General features: G+C 38.9%; 1 protein-coding gene across 3 annotated transcripts in view; it reads left to right on the top strand.

The window, feature by feature from the left end:
• LOC143853851 (protein disulfide isomerase-like 1-6) overlaps positions 1-20,283 on the top strand; it is a 43,415-nt gene that overhangs the window by 18,477 nt on the left and 4,655 nt on the right. Inside the window, exons 4-13 of one of the 3 annotated variants that reach the window (XR_013237296.1) lie at positions 5,638-5,803; positions 8,017-8,135; positions 9,182-9,262; positions 9,373-9,459; positions 9,723-9,794; positions 9,884-9,952; positions 10,304-10,381; positions 10,693-10,827; positions 13,344-13,397; positions 13,475-13,673. Coding sequence is in view for 2 of the 3 variants with exons in the window: in XM_077363562.1 (XP_077219677.1) it covers positions 5,638-5,803; positions 8,017-8,135; positions 9,182-9,262; positions 9,373-9,459; positions 9,723-9,794; positions 9,884-9,952; positions 10,304-10,381; positions 10,693-10,827; positions 13,344-13,397; positions 13,475-13,591 (978 nt within the window). In the remaining variant the exon portion in view is untranslated. Of the gene's footprint in view, positions 1-5,637; positions 5,804-8,016; positions 8,136-9,181; positions 9,263-9,372; positions 9,460-9,722; positions 9,795-9,883; positions 9,953-10,303; positions 10,382-10,692; positions 10,828-13,343; positions 13,398-13,474; positions 13,810-20,283 lie in introns of those variants that run through there. The other 2 variants (XM_077363562.1, XM_077363566.1) reach the window with 2 other exon arrangements.

A 20,283-nucleotide genomic window follows, 5' to 3' on the forward strand; every position in this document is an offset into this window, starting at 1 on the left:
ACTAGTTGCAGAATTCTACAGTTGTTACACCCAGGATGTTGCTCCTCATTGTTTACTGTTAAATGAAGTCCAGTTGTTCACTTGCTATCTAGAATCAACCTCCCTTGATAGTTACAAATCGGTTCTGGCACTTAACGATCAATCCAGATCCAAAAACATTTGATTTGTTGAACACTTCTGGAACTGCCTAGGAATGTCAAGCATTCGTTCGATATCAAGACCTGAGGACCTGACTTCATTTGTTCTACCATTCTATCTCGGCTTACGTGTTGTTTGGCCTGGATCCATCCAAAGACTCTTTCGAAGTTTACTTCTTGTCACACCTAAAATGACAGATCTGAATCTCGGCCTCCCGTGATGCTCCTGATGTCTGATTTCAACGATGGTCCAGAACCTTTCAGGTATGACATGGGTCTTTGCAATGTGGAGGAACTTAATTCTCAAATACAAGGGTGGTGGAATTCCGAAATGGTGGTGGGATGGAAGGGTTTTGTAATATGTAGGAAATTGAAGACAATAAAAATAAAAGTTAGAGAATGGGCAAAGCAAGCAAAAGCGGATAGAGAATTTAGAAAGGAGGAACTCCTGATGAAGTTGGGATTGCTGGAAAATAAAGAGGTGGAAACAAATCTGGGGGAAGCGGATAGACAGGCGAGGGCAGAGCTACTTACGGAGTATGAGGAAATGATCCGGAAAGAGGAGATCAGTTGGAGGCAAAAATCACATGTACTTTGGCTGAAAGAGGGGGATAAGAACACACGGTTTTTTCATCGCATAGCTAGTGCTTGAAGGAGGATCAATGCAATAAACTGTTTATCAGTGGATGGAAATCTGGTGGAGGAGAGAGAGGCCATCCGGGATCACATTTTGCATTACTACCAGAAGTTATATACCACCCATTACAACTGGCGGTCAAAATTCCCTGGCCTTAGTTTCAAACAGATATCTGAAAGTCGGAGAAAATGGCTGGAAAGGCCTTTCTCTTTGGAGGAAATAGAGCTGGCTATTAAATCCCTCAGAAAGCACAAGGCACCGGGTCCAGACGGCTTCCCGATGGCTTTCTATGAGCAACATTGGGACACCCTCAAAAATGACATTTTTGCTTTCTTTCAGGAGTTTCATGAACGGGGAAAACTCAACAGAGCCACTAATGTAACTTTTATCTCCTTAATCCCGAAGATAAACGGTGCCGTGGAGATCAAAGATTATAGGCCTATCAGTCTTGTGCATGGGGTATACAAAATTCTTGCAAAAGTACTAGCTGGCAGACTCAAGACGGTTATTGGCGACGTGATCTCTAAATTTCAAGGGGCTTTTGTTAATAATAGACAAATTCTTGACGGAGTCCTAATAGCAAATGAGCTTCTTGATTCCGCTAAAAGAGGTGGAGGGCGTGGGGTCATCATCAAGGTGGACATTGAGAAGGCGTATGATCACGTAGAATGGAATGTGCTTGATTATATGATGGATCAAATGGGTTTTGGAACCAAGTGGAGAAGCTGGATGATGGCTTGCGTCTCCTCGGCTTCCTTCTCTATACTAATTAATGGCTCTGCTGAAGGTTTTTTCGGATCTTCGAGGGGAATTCGCCAAGGGGATCCATTATCACCTTACCTATTCATTATGGTTGCTGAAGTCCTCAGTAGTATGTTCTCGAAAGCGGAGGAATTGGGGTACATCGAGGGGCTGAGGGTATCTGAGAATTCAACTGAAGTCACTCACCTTCAGTTTGCAGATGATACGCTTGTATTCCTGAAGGATTGTACGAAGCAGGTATATAATCTCAAGCTTCTTTTCAAATGATTCGAAATCTCTACAGGCCTAAAAATTAATATGCACAAGAGTGCGATTGCGGGGATCAACATTGACATCGACAGACTTATGCGTCACGCTAATGTTATGGGGTGTTTGGCAACCTCCCTCCCTATTTCACATCTAGGGCTCCCTCTGGGATTTGGGGTTCCCTCAGCAACTCAGTGGAATCCAGTTGTGGAAAGGGTAGAAAGGAAGTTGGCGGCATGGAAGAAAAATTATCTATCCTTCGGTGGAAGAATTACTTTAATCAAGGCAGCAATGGCCAACATGCCCGTTTATTTCATGTCACTATTTAAAATACCGGCGGCTGTGGCGAAGCGGATAGAGAAGCTGCAAAGAGACTTCTTATGGGAAGGGCAGGAGAAGGGCAAAAAGCTCAAACATTTGCTAAAATGGGAGAAAGTATGTCGAACAAAACAGAAGGGTGGGATTGGGATAGGGTCGTTAAAGCTAAGAAATAAGTCTTTGCTGGGAAAATGGCTGTGGAGGTTCGGGTCCGAGAAGAAGGCTCTGTGGCGGAAGATTATAGGGGGAAAATACGGGAGATTTTGGGGTGACTGGATAAGCAGGGACCCACCTGGTGAAAAGGGCTCGGGGGCTTGGAAATCTATACTTTCTGTGCATGATTTGTTTCATAAAGTTATTAGATTTAAGGTCGGGAAGGGAGTGAATGTTCGATTTTGGCTAGATAGGTGGATTGGGACTCTAACTCTCAAGGAGAGATTTCCGGATTTATTTCGCTTGGCGCGTAACCAACAAGCATCGGTAGCGGAGAATATTCAAGAAAGGTTTGGGGCTGCCAATATGGTGTGGGACATACAAATGCGTAGAAACTTAAAAGAGGATGAAATCACAAACTATGCTGCCCTTCTTAAAGCTCTGGACGATTGTTACTTATGACCACAGGCGGAGGATACCATGCTGTGGCAATCTGAGTCGGACGGTGAGTTTACGGTGAGATCATTCTTTCAGGCTTTGAGTAATGATGAAGGGCCTGATTCTAGTTGGGGCAACATATGGCGACAACATATTCCACCTAGGATCAAGGCTTTCGCTTGGACAGTTTCACATAGATGTATCAACACACTCGATCGCCTAAAGCAACGATGTTTTCAGCTCGCTAATCGGTGTTCTCTGTGTCTAGAAGCGGAGGAGAACATCGATCATTTGTTTATACATTGCTCTTATTCCAACCGAATATGGAATGCGTTGCTTCTTTCTTTTGGGTTACAGTGGGTTATGCAGGGGGCAATATCGGAGGTCATTCTCAATTGGAATGGAGCTTTTCATGGCTGCCTGGGGGAAGATTTATGGAAATCTGTACCGTTTGCGATAATTTGGCATATCTGGAAGGAAAGGAATAACCGAGTGTTCTCGGAGAAAGCTAAGGTATGGAGGCATATTGTACTGGACATAAAGTTATCCTTAATCACCTGGGCCAAAGCAAAAGGAAACATGCCGTATTCTACCGGGGTTGCATTGCGTAAGTGGAACGTGGTGCTGTGAGAAAGAAGATATCGGCCTTCAATTACACCGCAATGGAAAGCTCCGGCGGGAAGGTTGGTTAAAGTTGAACTTCGATGGCAGCTCACTTGGTAATCCGGGACCGGCGGGTTTTGGGGGACTGATCCGTGATCATATGGGTATAACTTTAATGTCGTATTCAGGACCGGCGGGAACAAGTGATGCTAATGAAGCGGAGGCGAGGGGACTGCTGTTGGGCGTAAGATGGTACTCTGAGCATAATTTAGGACCCCTTATAGTGGAGGGGGACTCATCTAATGTTATAACTTAGGCAAGTAATCATGGAGGCGGGCCATGGAGACTACACAATATTCTTGATGAAATACGAGACCTAGTAAGGAGCCTCCATCGACAGCTTACTCATAGGAGGAGAACTGCCAACACCCGTGTGGATATACTGGCCAAACAAGGGGTAACTTTGGCGGAAATGATTGTCAATTGTAATGATATTACGGGGAATTCATAGGCAATTCTGTGCCTGACCCCATATCGTTTTTCTGTATTGGGACGCCTTGTCCCTCCTTTAATTAATAAATCCTTGTTAATTCTCAAAAAAAAAAATGATCAATCCAGATCCAGAAACATTTGATTTATTGAACACGTCCTAGGAATGTCAATCATTCGTCCAATATCAAGACCTGAGGACCCACCTTCAGTTGTTCCACCATTCTATCTCAGCTTCTGTGCTGTTTGCCTTGTCTCCTTCACCAAACTCTCCCAAAGTTTACTGCCGTGACACCAAAGAAGACAGATTTGGATCTGTTTTCTGGAAACTCCTCAAACCAGACTAGTTCCTGCATACTACCCATAAAAAAAAAAAGTTCCTGCATACTGGCCGAGAGTCAAGTTTACTGCTTGATTCTGACCAAGAGTTATTTCCAAAGCAATAGCCCATTTCATTCCAAAGAGGGTTCAGATCTGGACTTTAACACTTAATATTGGAATTCTTTTGTTTTCCCTTCTCTCCCAGATTGGAACCTGTCCAAAGTTTGTTATGAACTGTTCATGTTACAAACTTGGGCTCGAGCCGTGAAACTTCAACTACTGAATTGTTTGATTTAATTTGAACTGGAACTCCAGTGCCCGGTAGTCCACATCAAGACTACTGGCCTTGTCATGTGGTAGAGGGGTTATAAACCACTGTTTTTCTAGCCATTCTAGCTGCTTCTTTATGTATTGAAGGTCAACTTTCCATTTGTATCAAGTCTCGTTTCTTGTGATACTGGGCCAAAAATTTCTTCCATTGGTCCTCACAGACCCTCTGCTTAAGGACTCTCTCCTGACATCTCCGTTGATACTCTATCGGAGCATACACTCTCATGACGCAGTAGGGTAGCTCATCCCATCTATGGAAATGAGGTTCTCCCAGCTTAGTAAGATTACATAGGCATCTATAATTCTATACTCCCTTTATAGGCTTCCCCTTGAAGGTTTATTAAGCTCACTTTTGATGGATCTTTAGTGGGAAACCTAGGTTTGGCCTTCTGCATGAGTCATATGGTGAGGCCAACTTGGCATTCTTTGGCCCTCTAGGCGTTTCAGATGCTAACAACGCAGTAGTGCTGGCTATTCTCACTAGTTCTCACCTAATCGAGTAGGCAGATCTTGATTATCTCATAGTGGACGGAGACTCTCTCATTGTGATTCGGTGGTTAAGAATTGGAGCCTCATTCTCTTGGAGAAGCACGATTGTGATGGAAGAGATTTTTGATAATTTGGCTGGGCATTTTGTCAATTTTTGTCATGCTTGGAGATCGACATACTCTGAGGCAGACCGATTAGCTAGAGGCAGAGTTGGCAGGCTGATTAGCTAGAGGCGGAGGTGGCAGGCCAGCCTTGAAAGTTTTCGATTTTCTTCCCCTCATGACCTCTTGCAGTTTTTTAGATTTTTGGCTTGTTCCTGACCACCTTTGACATTTGTTTTCTAAATAAAATCATTGATATTCAAAAAAAAGTTTTCCATTGGCAATTTTGATTTTTACCTTTGTTTCACTTAGTAAATGTGCAATCTTACAGACAAAACAAATATATAAAATTTCTACATACTAAATCCATCTTCCTCACTTCTATATACTTATGAAGAGCTGTCTACTATTCTAATCCAGGACCTTTTATCTTCTAAATCGGTTCAATGTGGTTTTGTTCAGTTTTTAAGCATATTACTAGTAAATATTCCATTCTAATCAGATTACTGAATGAATTTGCAGGCACGCAAACATTGGCCAATAAATCATAATATTGTGCCTATTTTTCTGTTGTACTACTGAATTTGTTTTCATTAGATCTTATCTTTTGCAGGGACCCGATTATGAAGAGTTTCTGAAAGCAGCAACCGCGGATAATGAAATTCAGTTTGTTGAAACTAGCAATGCTGAGGTTGCTGCAGTTCTTTTTCCAGATATTGCACTGAAAAATCATTTCCTTGGCATTGTAAAAAATGAGCCCGAGAGATACGTGACATTTGGTAAGTAGGTGGGTTTTTGTGATTCATCCAACTACCTCACCGATTTCAATGGGAATTCTTATCATTGAATTTGAGCATGCGCTTTATGACCTTTCAGTCAATGATTAAAAACTTGAAAGTTTTAATTTTTTTCGAGTTTAACGTGATTATGGTACAACGGTAAGGTTGCTCCCTTGTGGTCACGGGTTCGAGTCACGGAAACAGCCTCTCTGCAAAACAGGGGTAAGGCTGTGTACATCTAGCCCTCCCCAGACCGGGAGCCTCATGCACTGGGCCGCCCTTTATCATTTTTTCTTTTCCAAGTTCTCTATTGTGTCCCTTTGGGTCTGTTCGGTTGCCTTCTTTGCTGGGGAAAGGAAATGGAAACCACTCGAATTTTCCGTCAACACACTTTAACCTGACGTTCTTCGAAAACATGTTGGAGTCGTTAACATGGTTTATTTGCTCTCTCTCTCTCTCTCCACTTCCCGACTCTCTCTGGTTTTGTCTCTTGTTAGAGGAAGAAGAGGCAGGAGAAGAAGGAGATATGGCGCCGTAAGACCCCCACCGCTGCTAATCCCTCTCCATGTGACCCCTGCCCGCCGCCCATCTGGTTCTCCAGCTACGGATTTTGATGGTTTCTCAGGGAAGCTGGGTAGCCTGGGTGAGATTTCAACGGTTTCTTCCGGGAAACTGATTGAGATTTTCAACTGAGCTAATTGTATAGTTATCAAAAGCTGGTGCTTCATATGATTTCCGTCCTAGGAAGCACGAGTACTCTCCCGGGGCTCCCGCACCCGCACCCGACACGTATGGGGTGCGGGTACGTCCGGGGTACGTACCCCCCTCTTTTGTAAAAAAAATAATTAATTTTGCGTGTCGGGTGCGCCCACGCGTACCCGACACGTCCTGCTTCTTCCTTCTGCTTCTCTTTCTTCTCCTGCTTCTCTTTCCTCTCCTGTACTTGTCTTTACTTTCCTGTACTCGGTATTTACATGTAAACCATTTAAGTAAATGTCTTTACTATTTTATTGTCCATTTACTTAAGATTTACATGTAAATAACGGAATACCCTTCTTTTGGATTTATTAAAAATAGTTTCAACACCCAAATCTAAAAGGAAAAAAGTCAACTCTCCAGTTCTAGTACAAAATTCAAAGAAAAAGGGTCGGGTCAAAATTTTAACTTTCTTAACTTCCAAACGGTGGGGTATTTTTCAAATTTTAAAAATTCATAAAATCTATTTTGTCCAAACATTATTAAATCCCAAAAGTCCGGTAAAAAAAATCTCATAATTTGTTCTCTAAAAATTATTCATCTTGTCAGGCACTGGTGACAGACTTTTTTTTCTAATGAATGATGTATTGATGCCTCTTGTTATGAAATATGGAACTTAATCACTTATGAAATGAAGAGTAATATTAGAATTTTCCATTTTGGTGATGTTATTGTTATTTGATTGCTCTACAATTATTATTTTTTAATTTTTATAAATATATAATAAAATATTAAAATATATTATTATATTCGGCGTACCCGAACGTACCCGCACCCGGTTTTTTTGGCAAATCACGTACCCACGTACCCGTGTTGTGTCGTACCCGCACCCCGTACCCGTACCCGTGCTTCATAGTTTCCGTCACTGCACTTGTCAGCAACTGTGTTCTTTTGTCTAGGATATTGGTCTCTTACAGCATCTTATTTAATCAATATAAATTTGAGTTGCTTTTAAGTGTTAGACAGATATGTAAGACTTCGCATACCTGTAGTATACACACTGGCTTCACAATATTTGTGTTTATTTGTTTCTTTGAAGCATTTTATGGCTTTCATAAATTCATCTTTCTGAAAAAGGATAAAGTAAAAATAAAGCATGATATGAATAGTAAATGGGGAGTTCTATTATTAACATATTGTTTCAGTTCCTATAAAGTTTCCCATTAAAACTCAATTATGTTAACTATATAGACTAATGAGTAGCTTGTATTTCTGTGCTGGCTGTGTGAGATGCTGAAAGAAAAAAAATTGCAGTTGTGAAAGCATGCATGCCTTTTATTTATAAATCATGTTTTCAACTGAGCTAATTGTATGGTTAAAAATGCATGCTTTCTTTTGATAAGCTTAAGTCAAGATTTTGAAATAACCCGTTCTAATAAAGTACTTAATCAGAGCTTTTGTTAATGGACAAGCTATTATTCTGATTTGTGACAGCTAATTGTTGTTTGGTTATGCAGAGGATGACTTTGAAGCAAGCAAAATATTGGAGTTTTTGGGATATAATAAGTTCCCATTAGTTACTATACTCACTGAACTTAATTCTGTCAGAGTCTATACTAGCCCTTTAAAACTCCAGGTGACTACTACTTTGTCCATGTCTTGTTTATGTTCTTTGCCCCTTCTTTATTGTAGAGCTGTGCATTTAGGTTTTGCTTTTAGTTTGAATATCGTGTTTGTCGGATGGGGGCTGCCGCGCTGACTCATCTGCTTCTTTGTGGACAAGTATAATTATGCATGGGCTTACATTGAAATCTGTTTTTAAAGTGATGTCATGTCTTTTTTCCTTTTAGTTTTGAGTTACTTATTCTTCATAGTCTAGACAACTTAGCAATTCGAATTGAAACCAAAGTAAACAAATAAACAATACATAGTGGGAAATTTCATCCCCAAAAAAGGGTAAACGAGGTGAACAATACATTATGGGAAAATTTTATCTCTAAAAAGGGTAAAAAGTAAAGGTAGACCTATGAACTAACTCCCACAAAACTCTACACATGGAATCTACTGACCAAAATAATCTAAAGAATCAGTTATTGGCTAATTTTTTCCATTTGATTGGACTTGCTGATTAGCCATCTTGTGTGGACTAAAAGCTTCACATTATTGCCATAGCCAGTCCTTCACTCCCAAGTTCCCAACCCTAAGATCAGTAACATCTTCCGAGAAACTATTGAAACCTGAATCATAGTGGGTTTCTTTTACTCTTTTTTCTAATCATCAATTCTGTCAACCATGACAAAATCCATATGTATTGTCCCATTATTTTCTCCTTGTTAATCTCTCCATGTCAAGACTTATTGGCTATTACAAATAAATGTGTTTGTCTATTTTTTTGGACCCCCTAGGTCTCCATCAAAATCTTTCTCTTAGCTAGAATTTTCAGGAAGCCATGGGATAATTTTCTTCACTAATAAACACACTTTCCATGATTCCAAACGCATGTGGTGGCATGCCAAGATTTTATTTTTTTGGTAATGGCATGTCACGGTTCTGCATCCATTTAACTAGTTAAATACTTAAATCTGCTTTTCGTTTGTACTTGTACATACATGTATCAAAATCTGTAATTATAAACCTGCATGTATGAATTGATTCCGTGGCCATCATCCAAAATTTCTTCAGGTTTATATCTTTTCAGAGGTTGATGACTTCAAGGATCTACTTGTACCTCTTCAAAATGTTGCAAGAAAATTTAAATCGAAGGTACTTATTCTCTAGATTTGACTTTCAGAATTCACCTGAATATATATTGGACTAGTGCATAGACTTTTTATTAAGCTCTGGTTACTCTAAACTTGTTTTTCTGGCTGCAGATAATGTTTGTATATGTCGACATAAAAGAGGAGAACCTTGCGAAACCCTTTCTTACTTTATTTGGGGTTGAGTCGGAAGAGCCTATTGTAAGTTCTTGGTCAATGTTTCCCTTATTCTGATGACATCAGAATATCCTCCTGATTCTTTAGGGCTTATAAAATAGTTTAGACTCACTTGTTGTATTTGGGACTGTCAAAGAATATGTTTTAACATGTTTAAACAAAAACATTTTCTCATGCATTGGTTCTTTTCCGTTCCAATCCTACTAATTCTGATTTTGAATGTCAATTGTTATTATATATGGGTGAAACAGTTTACCGTAAGTCAATGTTGTTTCTCTGTGTTATAGGTAACTGGTTTTGATAACAGAATTGGATCAAAGCATTTGTTAGAGAACGATATTACGCCAATAAATTTGGAAGTAACATCTCTTGCCCAGAAAGATCTTATTGTTTGATAAAATGTCTAAACTTTGTTGCTTTCGAATATGACTTTTAAGGTCACTTGCAGGAGTTTTGCACAGGGCTGCTGAATGGTACTCTCTCACCATACTACAAATCGGAGCCAATACCACATACTGTATGTACCCATTTAGTCTTTTTCTCTTGTTCCTTTTGAGATTTTTCTAGCAATGCATAAAAGTTTGAACCCGGTGGGAAATAAGGCTTTGGTGGAGTCCGAGTACCTTACCCCAAAAGTTTGACAATTTTTAAATTTTACTTCTATTTTTCTTGAAAAGATGGCCAAATCTGTTGGAGTGCCTATTTTTTCTTAAACTTGCCCAAACTTATGAAAGCCCTCGCTAAATTTTTAATGATCCTCTGAACCAAGTTCAGAAATCAGAACAATTTCAAGCTGATTTTGAATTTTTAAATGTTAGTGATTGGTTTTGTGATGCCAATGATCGATTAGTGCTTTCCTTCATTGCAGAAGGGAATCATCCAGGTTATTGTAGGGAGTACATACGATTCCTGGATTTTGAGCAGTCCTGAAAATGTTCTTCTTGAGGTTTGTATGACATAGGACTGCATATGCACACCGATTTTATCTCCATCTGCCTCGACCTTAGTATTTTTGTGTCCTTGCATTAGTCTAATTGTTTATTATGACATACATTTCATCCATTGTGCAATCCTTGTCGGAAACATTTCTTATGAATGAATTTATGACTGCATATGCACCCCAATTTTACCTCCATCTGCCTCGACCTTAGTATTTCTGCATTCTTGCATTAGTCTAATTTTTTATATTAAGACATACATCATCCATTGTGAAATTCTTGTCGGAAATATTTCTTATGAATGAATTGAAAATGGAAGGTATATACACCATGGTGCATTGAATGTGAGGCCATGAGTAAGAAGATAGAGAAGGTGGCTACACACTTCAAACGGTTGGATAATCTCATTGTTGCAAGAATAGACGCGTCTTCAAATGAACATCCGAAGCTACAGGTATTTGTTTCAAGCATTGAATGATAAATAAAGTCAAAAAAAATCCAGAGGCACTTAAAGAATGTGCAATGTACCATTTCAAAAAAGAGAGGGAAATCTAACCCTTCTGTCAGAAGGGCTACACTAATACAGCGTTATGGAAATAATGGGATTCTGTGAATTATTATTAATGATCAAAATGCTTCTATTTTTCTTTTATCATGCGGCATCATTTTTTGGTCTAAACAGAAAAACGAGGTCTTGCAACTGATGTATGTTGTTTGATGACAGTTGAGAAGATCATTGTAATTAATCTGTATCTAGGGGTTCAACTCGGGTGGGGTTGAGGCCAACCTGAACCCAACCCAAGGAATCATTTACTCAACCCGAACCTGACCCGACCCAACCCAACCCTATAAGGTTCAACTCGACCCGACCCGAGGAACCCTTTTTCCCAACCTGAACCCAACCCGACCAGACCCAAGTTCAACCCAACCCAACCCGAGTTTTTAAGCTTACAAAAAAAAAATTGATAAAAAATGTCGATTTCACTCTCATCGGGTTGCCCAAGCCCTCAACCTGAACCCGACCCCAATTCAACCCAACCCGCCCTGACTTCTTCATTTTTCCCAAGTTGAACCCGACCCGAGTTGCACCCCTATCTGTGTCAAGATCTAAAACTTGGAAATCAGCATGGATTTGATGGGGCTGAGTCCAATTCATGATCAAGTACTAAATTTTTGAATAAATTGCCTCTGTTTTTTTTTCCACATTTTGAACTTTTAAGGTACTCAGTCAATTGTTTGTATGACATGGTTGCTTTTTTGTGGTACTTGAGTTTGAGTACCTTCCTATTGCTTTGAGTACTCGATCAAGTTTCATCAGGTTGTATGAAAACCATAGTTGTAAATTCCGTTTCGGTCGCCATTTCGTTTTGGCCACCGAAACGAAATTTCGGTGGGATTTCGGTCATTTCGGTGCATTTCGGTCGAAACTTTTCGTTCACACAAAAAATATATTAAAAAATATGAGAAAAATTCAAAAAAATAAAAAATCAATAGAAAAAGATGAAAAACTAATAAATAGTCCAAAATATGTGTCAGGGTGCGGGTACGACACGACACGGGTACGTGGGTACGTGATTAAGTTCCATATTTCATAACATGAGATATCAATACATCATTCATTAGAAAAAAAAAGTCTGTTACCAATGTGTTGACCAGTGCCTGACAAGATGAATAATTTTTAGAGACCAAATAATGAGATTTTTTTTACCGGACTTTTGGGATTTAATAATGTTTGGACAAAATAGATTTTATGAATTTTTAAAATTTGAAAAATACCCCACCGTTTGGAAGTTAAGAAAGTTAAAATTTTGACCCGACCATTTTTCTTTGAATTTTGTACTAGAACTGGAGAGTTGACTTTTTTTCCTTTTAGATTTGGGTGTTGAAACTATTTTTAATAAATCCAAAAGGGGGGTATTCTGTTATTTACATGTAAATCTTAAGTAAATGGACAATAAAATAGTAAAGACATTTACTTAAATGGTTTACATGAAAATACCGAGTACAGGAAAGTAGAGAAGTACAGGAGAGGAAAGAGAAGCAGCAGGAATCCAGTCAAACTAGCCCTTATGCACGATTCCGGCCGGAATGGAGAATTTCGTCCGGAATGGACGAAATTCCGGATTTCGGAAAATTTCGTCCGGAATGGCCGGAATGGAACAAAATTTCCACCGGAACGAAATTTTTGGAATTTCGTTCCGGAATTGTAACGAAACCGGTTCGTTTCGTCCATTCCGGACGAAACGAAACGGAATTTACAACTATGATGAAAACTGATTGCCTCCTTCGATGGATCCAAGTCCTATATCAACTTCATTCAACTTATGAACTTGAGTACCAGATTTATGTTTTAGATCTCAATTTGAACTTTTCCACCAAAAGTGGAGAGGTTTCCTTGAAACTGGCTTTGAAATTTCCTAGAAAATACGGTAACACTTGTTTGGATTGTACTGTTATGGGAAACAAAAGAGCTAGGGAGTTCTATTTTTTATGTTTTCAAAATTTTAGGTATTTCAGCTGTCTCGTGCTTGTTGGCCTCTCGTAGAAATCAGGATTATAATTGTTTTGTTATTGGGCAACCCTCTTTTACCTATCCATTGAATGCTTTCCATGATATTGATAATTTGGATGATACCAATGAAGATGGTGATAAGGGGATGGCAGTGATAATGATGAGTACTGATATTCACACTCCCTTATCTTAAATAGTATGCTAATATCAGAACAAGAGAGTCCAGATATCATCTTCAGGCAATGATTTGAAGGTTGATGATTTGACGATAACAACGATGTGCATGTTTGATAAATGAACTTGCAACAATGTTGTAGTGCAACACAAGTTTCTGTTTTTTATTTTTATTTTTAAAAAAAAATTGGCATGTATTGGATATTTTCTATTATATTGTACAAATTGTGATGTATTTGATGATGATGCTGAGCATGTTGATAAGTCCTCTCAATGTTTGCCAGGTCAAAGACTACCCAACGCTCTTATTTTATCCATCTGGGGACAAATCAACCCTGGTAATTATATTGTCTTGTTTGCTTAATTTGCTTTGTTAACTATCCATCCTAAGGCCTCAGGTACATAACCTGTGCAGATAAAACTTTCCAAGAATTCTAGCTTGAAGGACTTGATTGCATTCCTCAATACAAACATAAAAAATGAAGAGAACAGAGGAATTCCAACTCCAGATTTGAAGAAAGATGAACTATAAAGGCTTGTAAGTTAGAATTCATATGGGTTTTGGAAACAAAATCAGCAAAATTTCAACCCGCCATCGGTTAATCTATTGAAAGGTATAGGCAATATCAAATTTTTATCACATGCTTTACATATTATTATTTTTTTCTTACATTTTATGCTGACAGTAAATGACAGTACATCTAATAAAACCCATATATATACATCATGTAGCATTACGCGGTGCCTTCAGTTTTTTGCACAGTTTTGATTTAGGCAGCATATGAGCAAGATTTATTTTATTTTATTTTGTTTTCTAAAATTCCGGTTCTTTGATTTAAGTCGTGGGTCGTTTATAAACTGGAAAAGTAAAATCAACGTGCCATACAAATGCCTCTATATGATCGCCCAAGATACATAGGAGAACGTGTATTGAAGTCTCTTTCCAGCCCTTGTGGCCTTATCTCATAAGAGTTGGTGTTGGAAACAAATTTTTTGCTCTGTAGATCCTTCAATTTAGCAATTCTTATCCAAAGAGTTTAAGTGCAACTCAAAGTCCTTGAGCAATTGTGAACATTTTCCCCAGCTCTTCAACTGTTTTGGAAGTGTGGTGGGTCCCACAAACCTTTTCCAAATGTGGTCCTATCCCAATTCTGCAACTTTTGCAAAACTGGTTTATAATATCTACATTTGGATTTCATATTACTATACATATTATTAATGTATAATAAATGAATAATTAATTAATTATTAATTATTTATTTAATTAATTACTAACTGGCATCAATTAGGAGTTATTTCGGCTCCAATTTGTCTTCCAAAAATTTCACTAGTTGCCTCTTGTTAACTATTAGCAAAGATATGTATATATACATATATCAATATGAGAAAAGGGTTCCTGCGCTTGAGCGCAGATAGCTTATGTGCGCTCGAGTGCAGGAAACAAGGGTGGGGCCACATTGTTGGGGTGATCCTAAGTATTCATTTGAAAGGCCCCATAATGGATGGGGTGTGTACCAAAAATCAATTGCATTGGATCATCATAGGGTGTCCATTTGTGGGGGTGAAAATGGACAGATACTGTCTGTCCACTAATCTGCCCATTTTTTTACCCCACAAATGGACACCCTAAGATAATCCAATGTAGCTGATTTTTGGTGGACACCTTATCCATGAAGGGCCTTCCAGATGAATGCTTTGGATGCCCCCAACAATGTGGGCCCACCTCTATTTTTGCACTCGAGCGCAGAAACCCTTTACTCTATCAACACACACACACACACACACACACACACATACTTAATTAATATCCACATTGATCTAACAGATTATATCCGTGCAGAACCCCGATCCGTTTGGATGTTATCGGGTCATTCGAGTTACGAGTGGGATCGTCGCAAGGATCCTACAGTCAATCCTGCAGAACCCTATAGTGGGCCCCACTGCGATCTCGCTCTGCAGTTAAACAATACTCGCATTAAGTCAGTGGCCTCCATCGAGACGTAACCCTAAAGATGACCGTCAGATCATCTTACCCCTAATCACATCTTGTATGTGCAAGTCATTTCTTCTTGACTACATCTACTAAGTTGAGTCATACGGGGCGTAGATACCTCTTACCCCATTGGCCTACTCTTTGTATACCATTTTGGTCAAGCAGTGTTCGGCCTCCAAATGCATTTGTAAAATGCTTTAAAAACATTTCAATATTTCATAAAACCTTCCGATAAACTGTTTATCAAGTTCTCCTAGCCATGGTATTTAATAGGCTTACCGCTCTGACAAAATTGTAGATGTCAATCCCTAAATTTTTGGCGAAGAATTCCTTGTTGAGTATCACTATTGGTCTCGAGGGTTTGCTCTAGGATATAGCTCTATCCGAATGTGATTCTAAACTAGAATTACTACGAGATAGACTAAGACCCTGGAACGGACCAACATACCAATAAGATCCCTCAGGTCTAAGGACATTGGAAGGGTCATGTCTGGAAGAACAACTTTATACTCTCTTGTCTACAAGTTGATCTTTATTTGATCCGGTTCAATTGCGTGATGACCAAGATGAGTCACCTTACGACACGTGCATGTAGGCAAGATCGGTGTTAGTTGTAAATAAAAAGGGATATCCAGTCTCTTTCCCAACTAGGAACTATTAAGGCTTGCATAGAACCGAGATGCCATATCTCCTTCCTCCCTTGGATCTGTGAATGCTCTAACCATGGCATTTCTACTATGCTACCTAAGGACGAACATATGTCAATAAACAAGCACATCACACACATTCATTAATATAATTACCCATTCATGTCATGAAATAAATCTTTATTGATTAATAAATATCATTTTACTGGCTTTTTAGAGCATATACTCTAACAATCATACTTGCCCTCAAAGCCAGTCATACATGTATCTTAGACTCATTCCCTCGAGATGCTTGTCATAAACCTTTTGACTAAGGGACTTGATCAAATGATCTGCCACGTTATCCACTGAAGCTACTTTAGCTATGCCACATCCCCTCTGTCGATAATCTCTTGTATCACATGATATTGCCGAAGGACGTGCTTTGACTTCTGATGAGACCTTAATTCCTTTGCTTAAGCGATCGCCCCGCTGTTATCACAATACAACGTAATAGGTCTCTCAATAGAATGTATGACTCCAAGTTCGTCTATAAACTTCCGTAGTCATACTGCCTTATTCGCCGCATCACTCGCAGCATTGATTATGCCTCAGTCGTCATGAAACTGCTCCATGAGCTAAGGTGAAGACAAATCTTCATCCTGATGAGGATTTCATGTCGTCAACATCTAACTGAAAATCCGCATCGGTGTATCCATAAACGACTAATTCATCTCCTCCATATACTAAACAATAACATTTAGTGTACTTAGCCAATATCTTATTAATGTAAGCTTCATGTGACCGCCATCCAATGCTCTGGACCTAGGTTTGATTGATATCTACTAACCACGCTTACAAAGAAATAAATATCTGGCCTTATGCATAACATGACATACATCAAGCTTCTCACTTCCGATGCGTAGGGAACCCTATTCATTTATTCCTTCTCTTCGGATGTTTTAGGAGACATCTTCTTAGAGAGCGTGATTCCATGTCTAAAGGGTATTAACCTTTTCTTGGAATCCGCCATAGTATACTTAGCGAATATCTTATTAATGTAAGCTTCATGTGATAGTCCAAGTGTCCTATTCCTACGGTCCTTAAACAATTTTAGGCCTAGGATGTAAGACGCTTCACCTAAATCCTCCATAGCAAAGGTGTTATAAAGCCATACTTTCATATTAGACAACATTCAAGCATCATTCCCAATGAGTAGAATGTCATCTACATACAAAACAAGAAATATCACAGCACTCCCACTTACTTTTTTGTAAACACAAGCCTCATCTACGTTTTGAGTATAGCCAAACTCTTTGACTGCTTGATCAAAATGAAGATTCCAACTGCGGGATGCTTGCTTTAATCCATAAATGGATCTTTGCAACTTTCACACTTTCTGACTCCTTTCTCCAATAGCTTCAAACATTCTAGTTGGATCATATAGATATGCTCTTAAATGTTTCCATTCAAGAAAGCGGTTTTGACATCCATTTGCCAAATCTCGTAGTCATAGTGTGCTGAAATAGCTAATAGAATCCTAATAGACTTTAGCATGGTTACCGGTGAGAAGGTTTTCGCATAGTCAATAACAGCCTTTTGACTATATTCCTTCGCCACCAACCGTGCTTTGTAGGCCTCTCTACCTTATCGTCAGGGCCTTTTTTCCTCTTGAAGATCCATTTGCATCCAAAAGGCTGAATGCTCTCTGGTGGATTAACTAAAGTCCAAACCCTGTTAGTGTACATGGAGTTTATTTCGAATTTCACAGCTTCCATCCATTTTTCTGCATCGATGTCTCACATCGCTTCTTTGTAGTTGAGGGGATCATTATCATTTTTATCTGAGATCATATCATATGTCTCACCCAAGTAGACAAGTCTATCGACAGAGTGTTAGTATGGGTATAGTGGATTCTTGCTCAGTGTCTTCCTCTTTCTCCATTGGAACCTCAGGTTACTCTTCTAAGGCAATCCTATCCCCTTTGACAGTATTTTGGGTGAATTCTTCCAAAAATACCACATTCCTGCTTACAAAACAGTTTTGCTCGCTTGGGTTATAGAATATATAACTTTGTTTCCTTGGGATATCCAATGAAAATACACCTTTCGGTTCTTGTCTCCAACTTATCAGCACTTATCTTTTAACATGTGTGGGACACCTCAATATCCTCATATGATTCAATGAGGGATTCATGCCAGTCCATATCTCATATGGAGTAGATGGTACTATTTAGTTAGAACACGGTTTATGACATAGAGCACCGTTTCTAGGGCATATCCCCATAGAAACAAAGTTGCTTCTGCGAAATTCATCATAGACTGGACCATGCCCAACAAAGTCCTATTTCTACGTTCTGAAACACCATTCAATTCTGGTATTGCAGGTTGGGTCTATTGAGAGATAATTCTATTTTCCTTTAAGTAATCCCTAAACTCATCCGAGAGATACTCTCTACCTCTATCAGAGCGAAGAGTCTTTATTCTTTTGTTTAACTGATTCTCTACCTCATTCTTGAATTCTTTGAACTTTTCAAAGGTCTCAAACTTACGTCGCATAAGGTACAAATATCCGTACCTTGAATGGTCATCCGTAAAAGTCAAACTATATCAGCCCTCCTCTTGCCGGATGAGAAATGGGTCCATATACATCACTATGTATAATCTCCAACAAATCTGTGGATCTTCCACTCTTGCCCTTAAAAGGAAATTTTGGTCATTTTACCTCTAAGACATGGTTCACAAGTTGAAAAAAGTTCCACTTGGATGGAATCCAATGGACCGTCTTTACCAATCTTGTAATCCTATCTAGGTTAATATGGCATAATCGAAGATGCCATAGATGTGTGGGATTAGTTGTATTCTTTGCCCTTTTGAGCTTTGGAATATTTTGAATAGGAATATCCTCAGTGTTACATTTTCTAAGGCATTTACTATAAATAATCCGCCAACTAATGTACCTTCTGTAATTAAGGAATTTCCATGTTTGATAAAAACACTACTTTTATTAAAAGTTGTTGAATAACCATCAATCAAAAGTTTAGAAACTGAAATCAAATTCCTTCTAATGAAAGGTACATAAAGACAATTATTGAAACGTAAATATCCTCCTGAAAATGCTAGTAGTAGATCACTCACAGCTTGGATTGCAACCGTTGCATCCGTTCCAACCTGTAGGTAGAGTTCGTCCTCAGTCAACCTTCTGCTTTTCCTGAACCCCTGCAAAAAAGTTTCATACGTAGGAGGTCGCATCAGTATCCACACACCAGGAATAAACAGGACTAATCAAATTGGTTTCTGCAACAAAGATTTGCAACATACCTTCAGAAGTCTTGTTGCTCTTTTTAGTCGCTAAGTAATCCTTGCAATTGCGATTTCAGTGACCAACTTTTTCACAGTGGAAGCATGCACCATTGGATTTGGTTGACTTCTTCTTGAAAGTTTTCTTGTTCTTGACTTTGGAAATGTTTTTCTTAGAACCCTGGCCTTTACCCTTTCTTATTATCTTGCCTTTCGGTTTGGGAATTGAGACTATATTAGCTTCAACTAAGAAAGAGGATTTCTTATTCTTTTTCTGAAGGTCATCAATAGATTGAAGATGATTCAACAACTCTGTCAACGTCATTGACAATTTGTTCATGTGGAAATTCATTACGAAATCATTGAATAATGGTGGGAGGGATGCTAACACCATGTTGACTTGCAACTCTCTATTTAACATGGCTCCTAAACCTTCGAGCTCATTTAGATAGCACTTCATCTTCAACGTGTGATCTCTAACTGAGTTCCTTCTACAATTTTAGTAGAAACTAGGCCGTTAATCGCTATTTGTTTAGCACTACGATTTTGTTCTCCAAACATCTCCCTAAGATTGTACATAATATCCATGCACGAAGCCATTTCCACATGTTGTTGCAACATATTCGACATCGACCTAAGGATATAGCACTTAGCCATTTGATTATATTCATGCCATTTTGTAGCTATGTCCCTAATATCCTAATATCCTGGGGAGCATCGGGACCAGGCAACTCAGGTGCCTCAGTAGTCAAGGCCCAATAAACTTTCGCTGCAGTGAGCACTAGAATTAAGATCCTCTTCCAGTTCACATAGTTTGGACCAATAAGTTTGGTTGTCTTCAAGGATCCTAGCTAATGGATTGAAGGATGCCATATCTAATGCAAAGAAAATGAGGCATAAAATAAATAAGACTAACCATTTTAGATTTTATCATGACATTTAACCATTAGATCTGGGTTTTTGATCTATAATGGTATTGCCCATTGTTTGTCTCATTTATGTGCCCCTCAAATACATAAACCAAGAGAAATAACATGGTTTCTCCAATAGGCATCAAATGCTCATCAACAAATTTATTGAATATGAGTAGACTCATCTAATCCATCATATTATAATTATGATATCCGATTTGATTTTGGCCTCCAAGATCTCAGTGCATCTATCCTTTGGGCTTCAACACTCTTTGCTTGGAGCCAACACCTATTGCCTCAGAATCATTTTACAAAATATACTAGCTTCTGCTTTGGCATATGGCTAATGTATTTTACAAATATCCCCCATCCTTATATAAATCTATTGGTTACTC

This window comes from Tasmannia lanceolata, unplaced genomic scaffold (genome assembly GCF_043159265.1).
Source record: "Tasmannia lanceolata isolate RefF3 unplaced genomic scaffold, GAP_Taslan_0.1 ptg000003l, whole genome shotgun sequence".
In the NCBI taxonomy this organism is placed as follows: domain Eukaryota; kingdom Viridiplantae; phylum Streptophyta; class Magnoliopsida; order Canellales; family Winteraceae; genus Tasmannia; species Tasmannia lanceolata.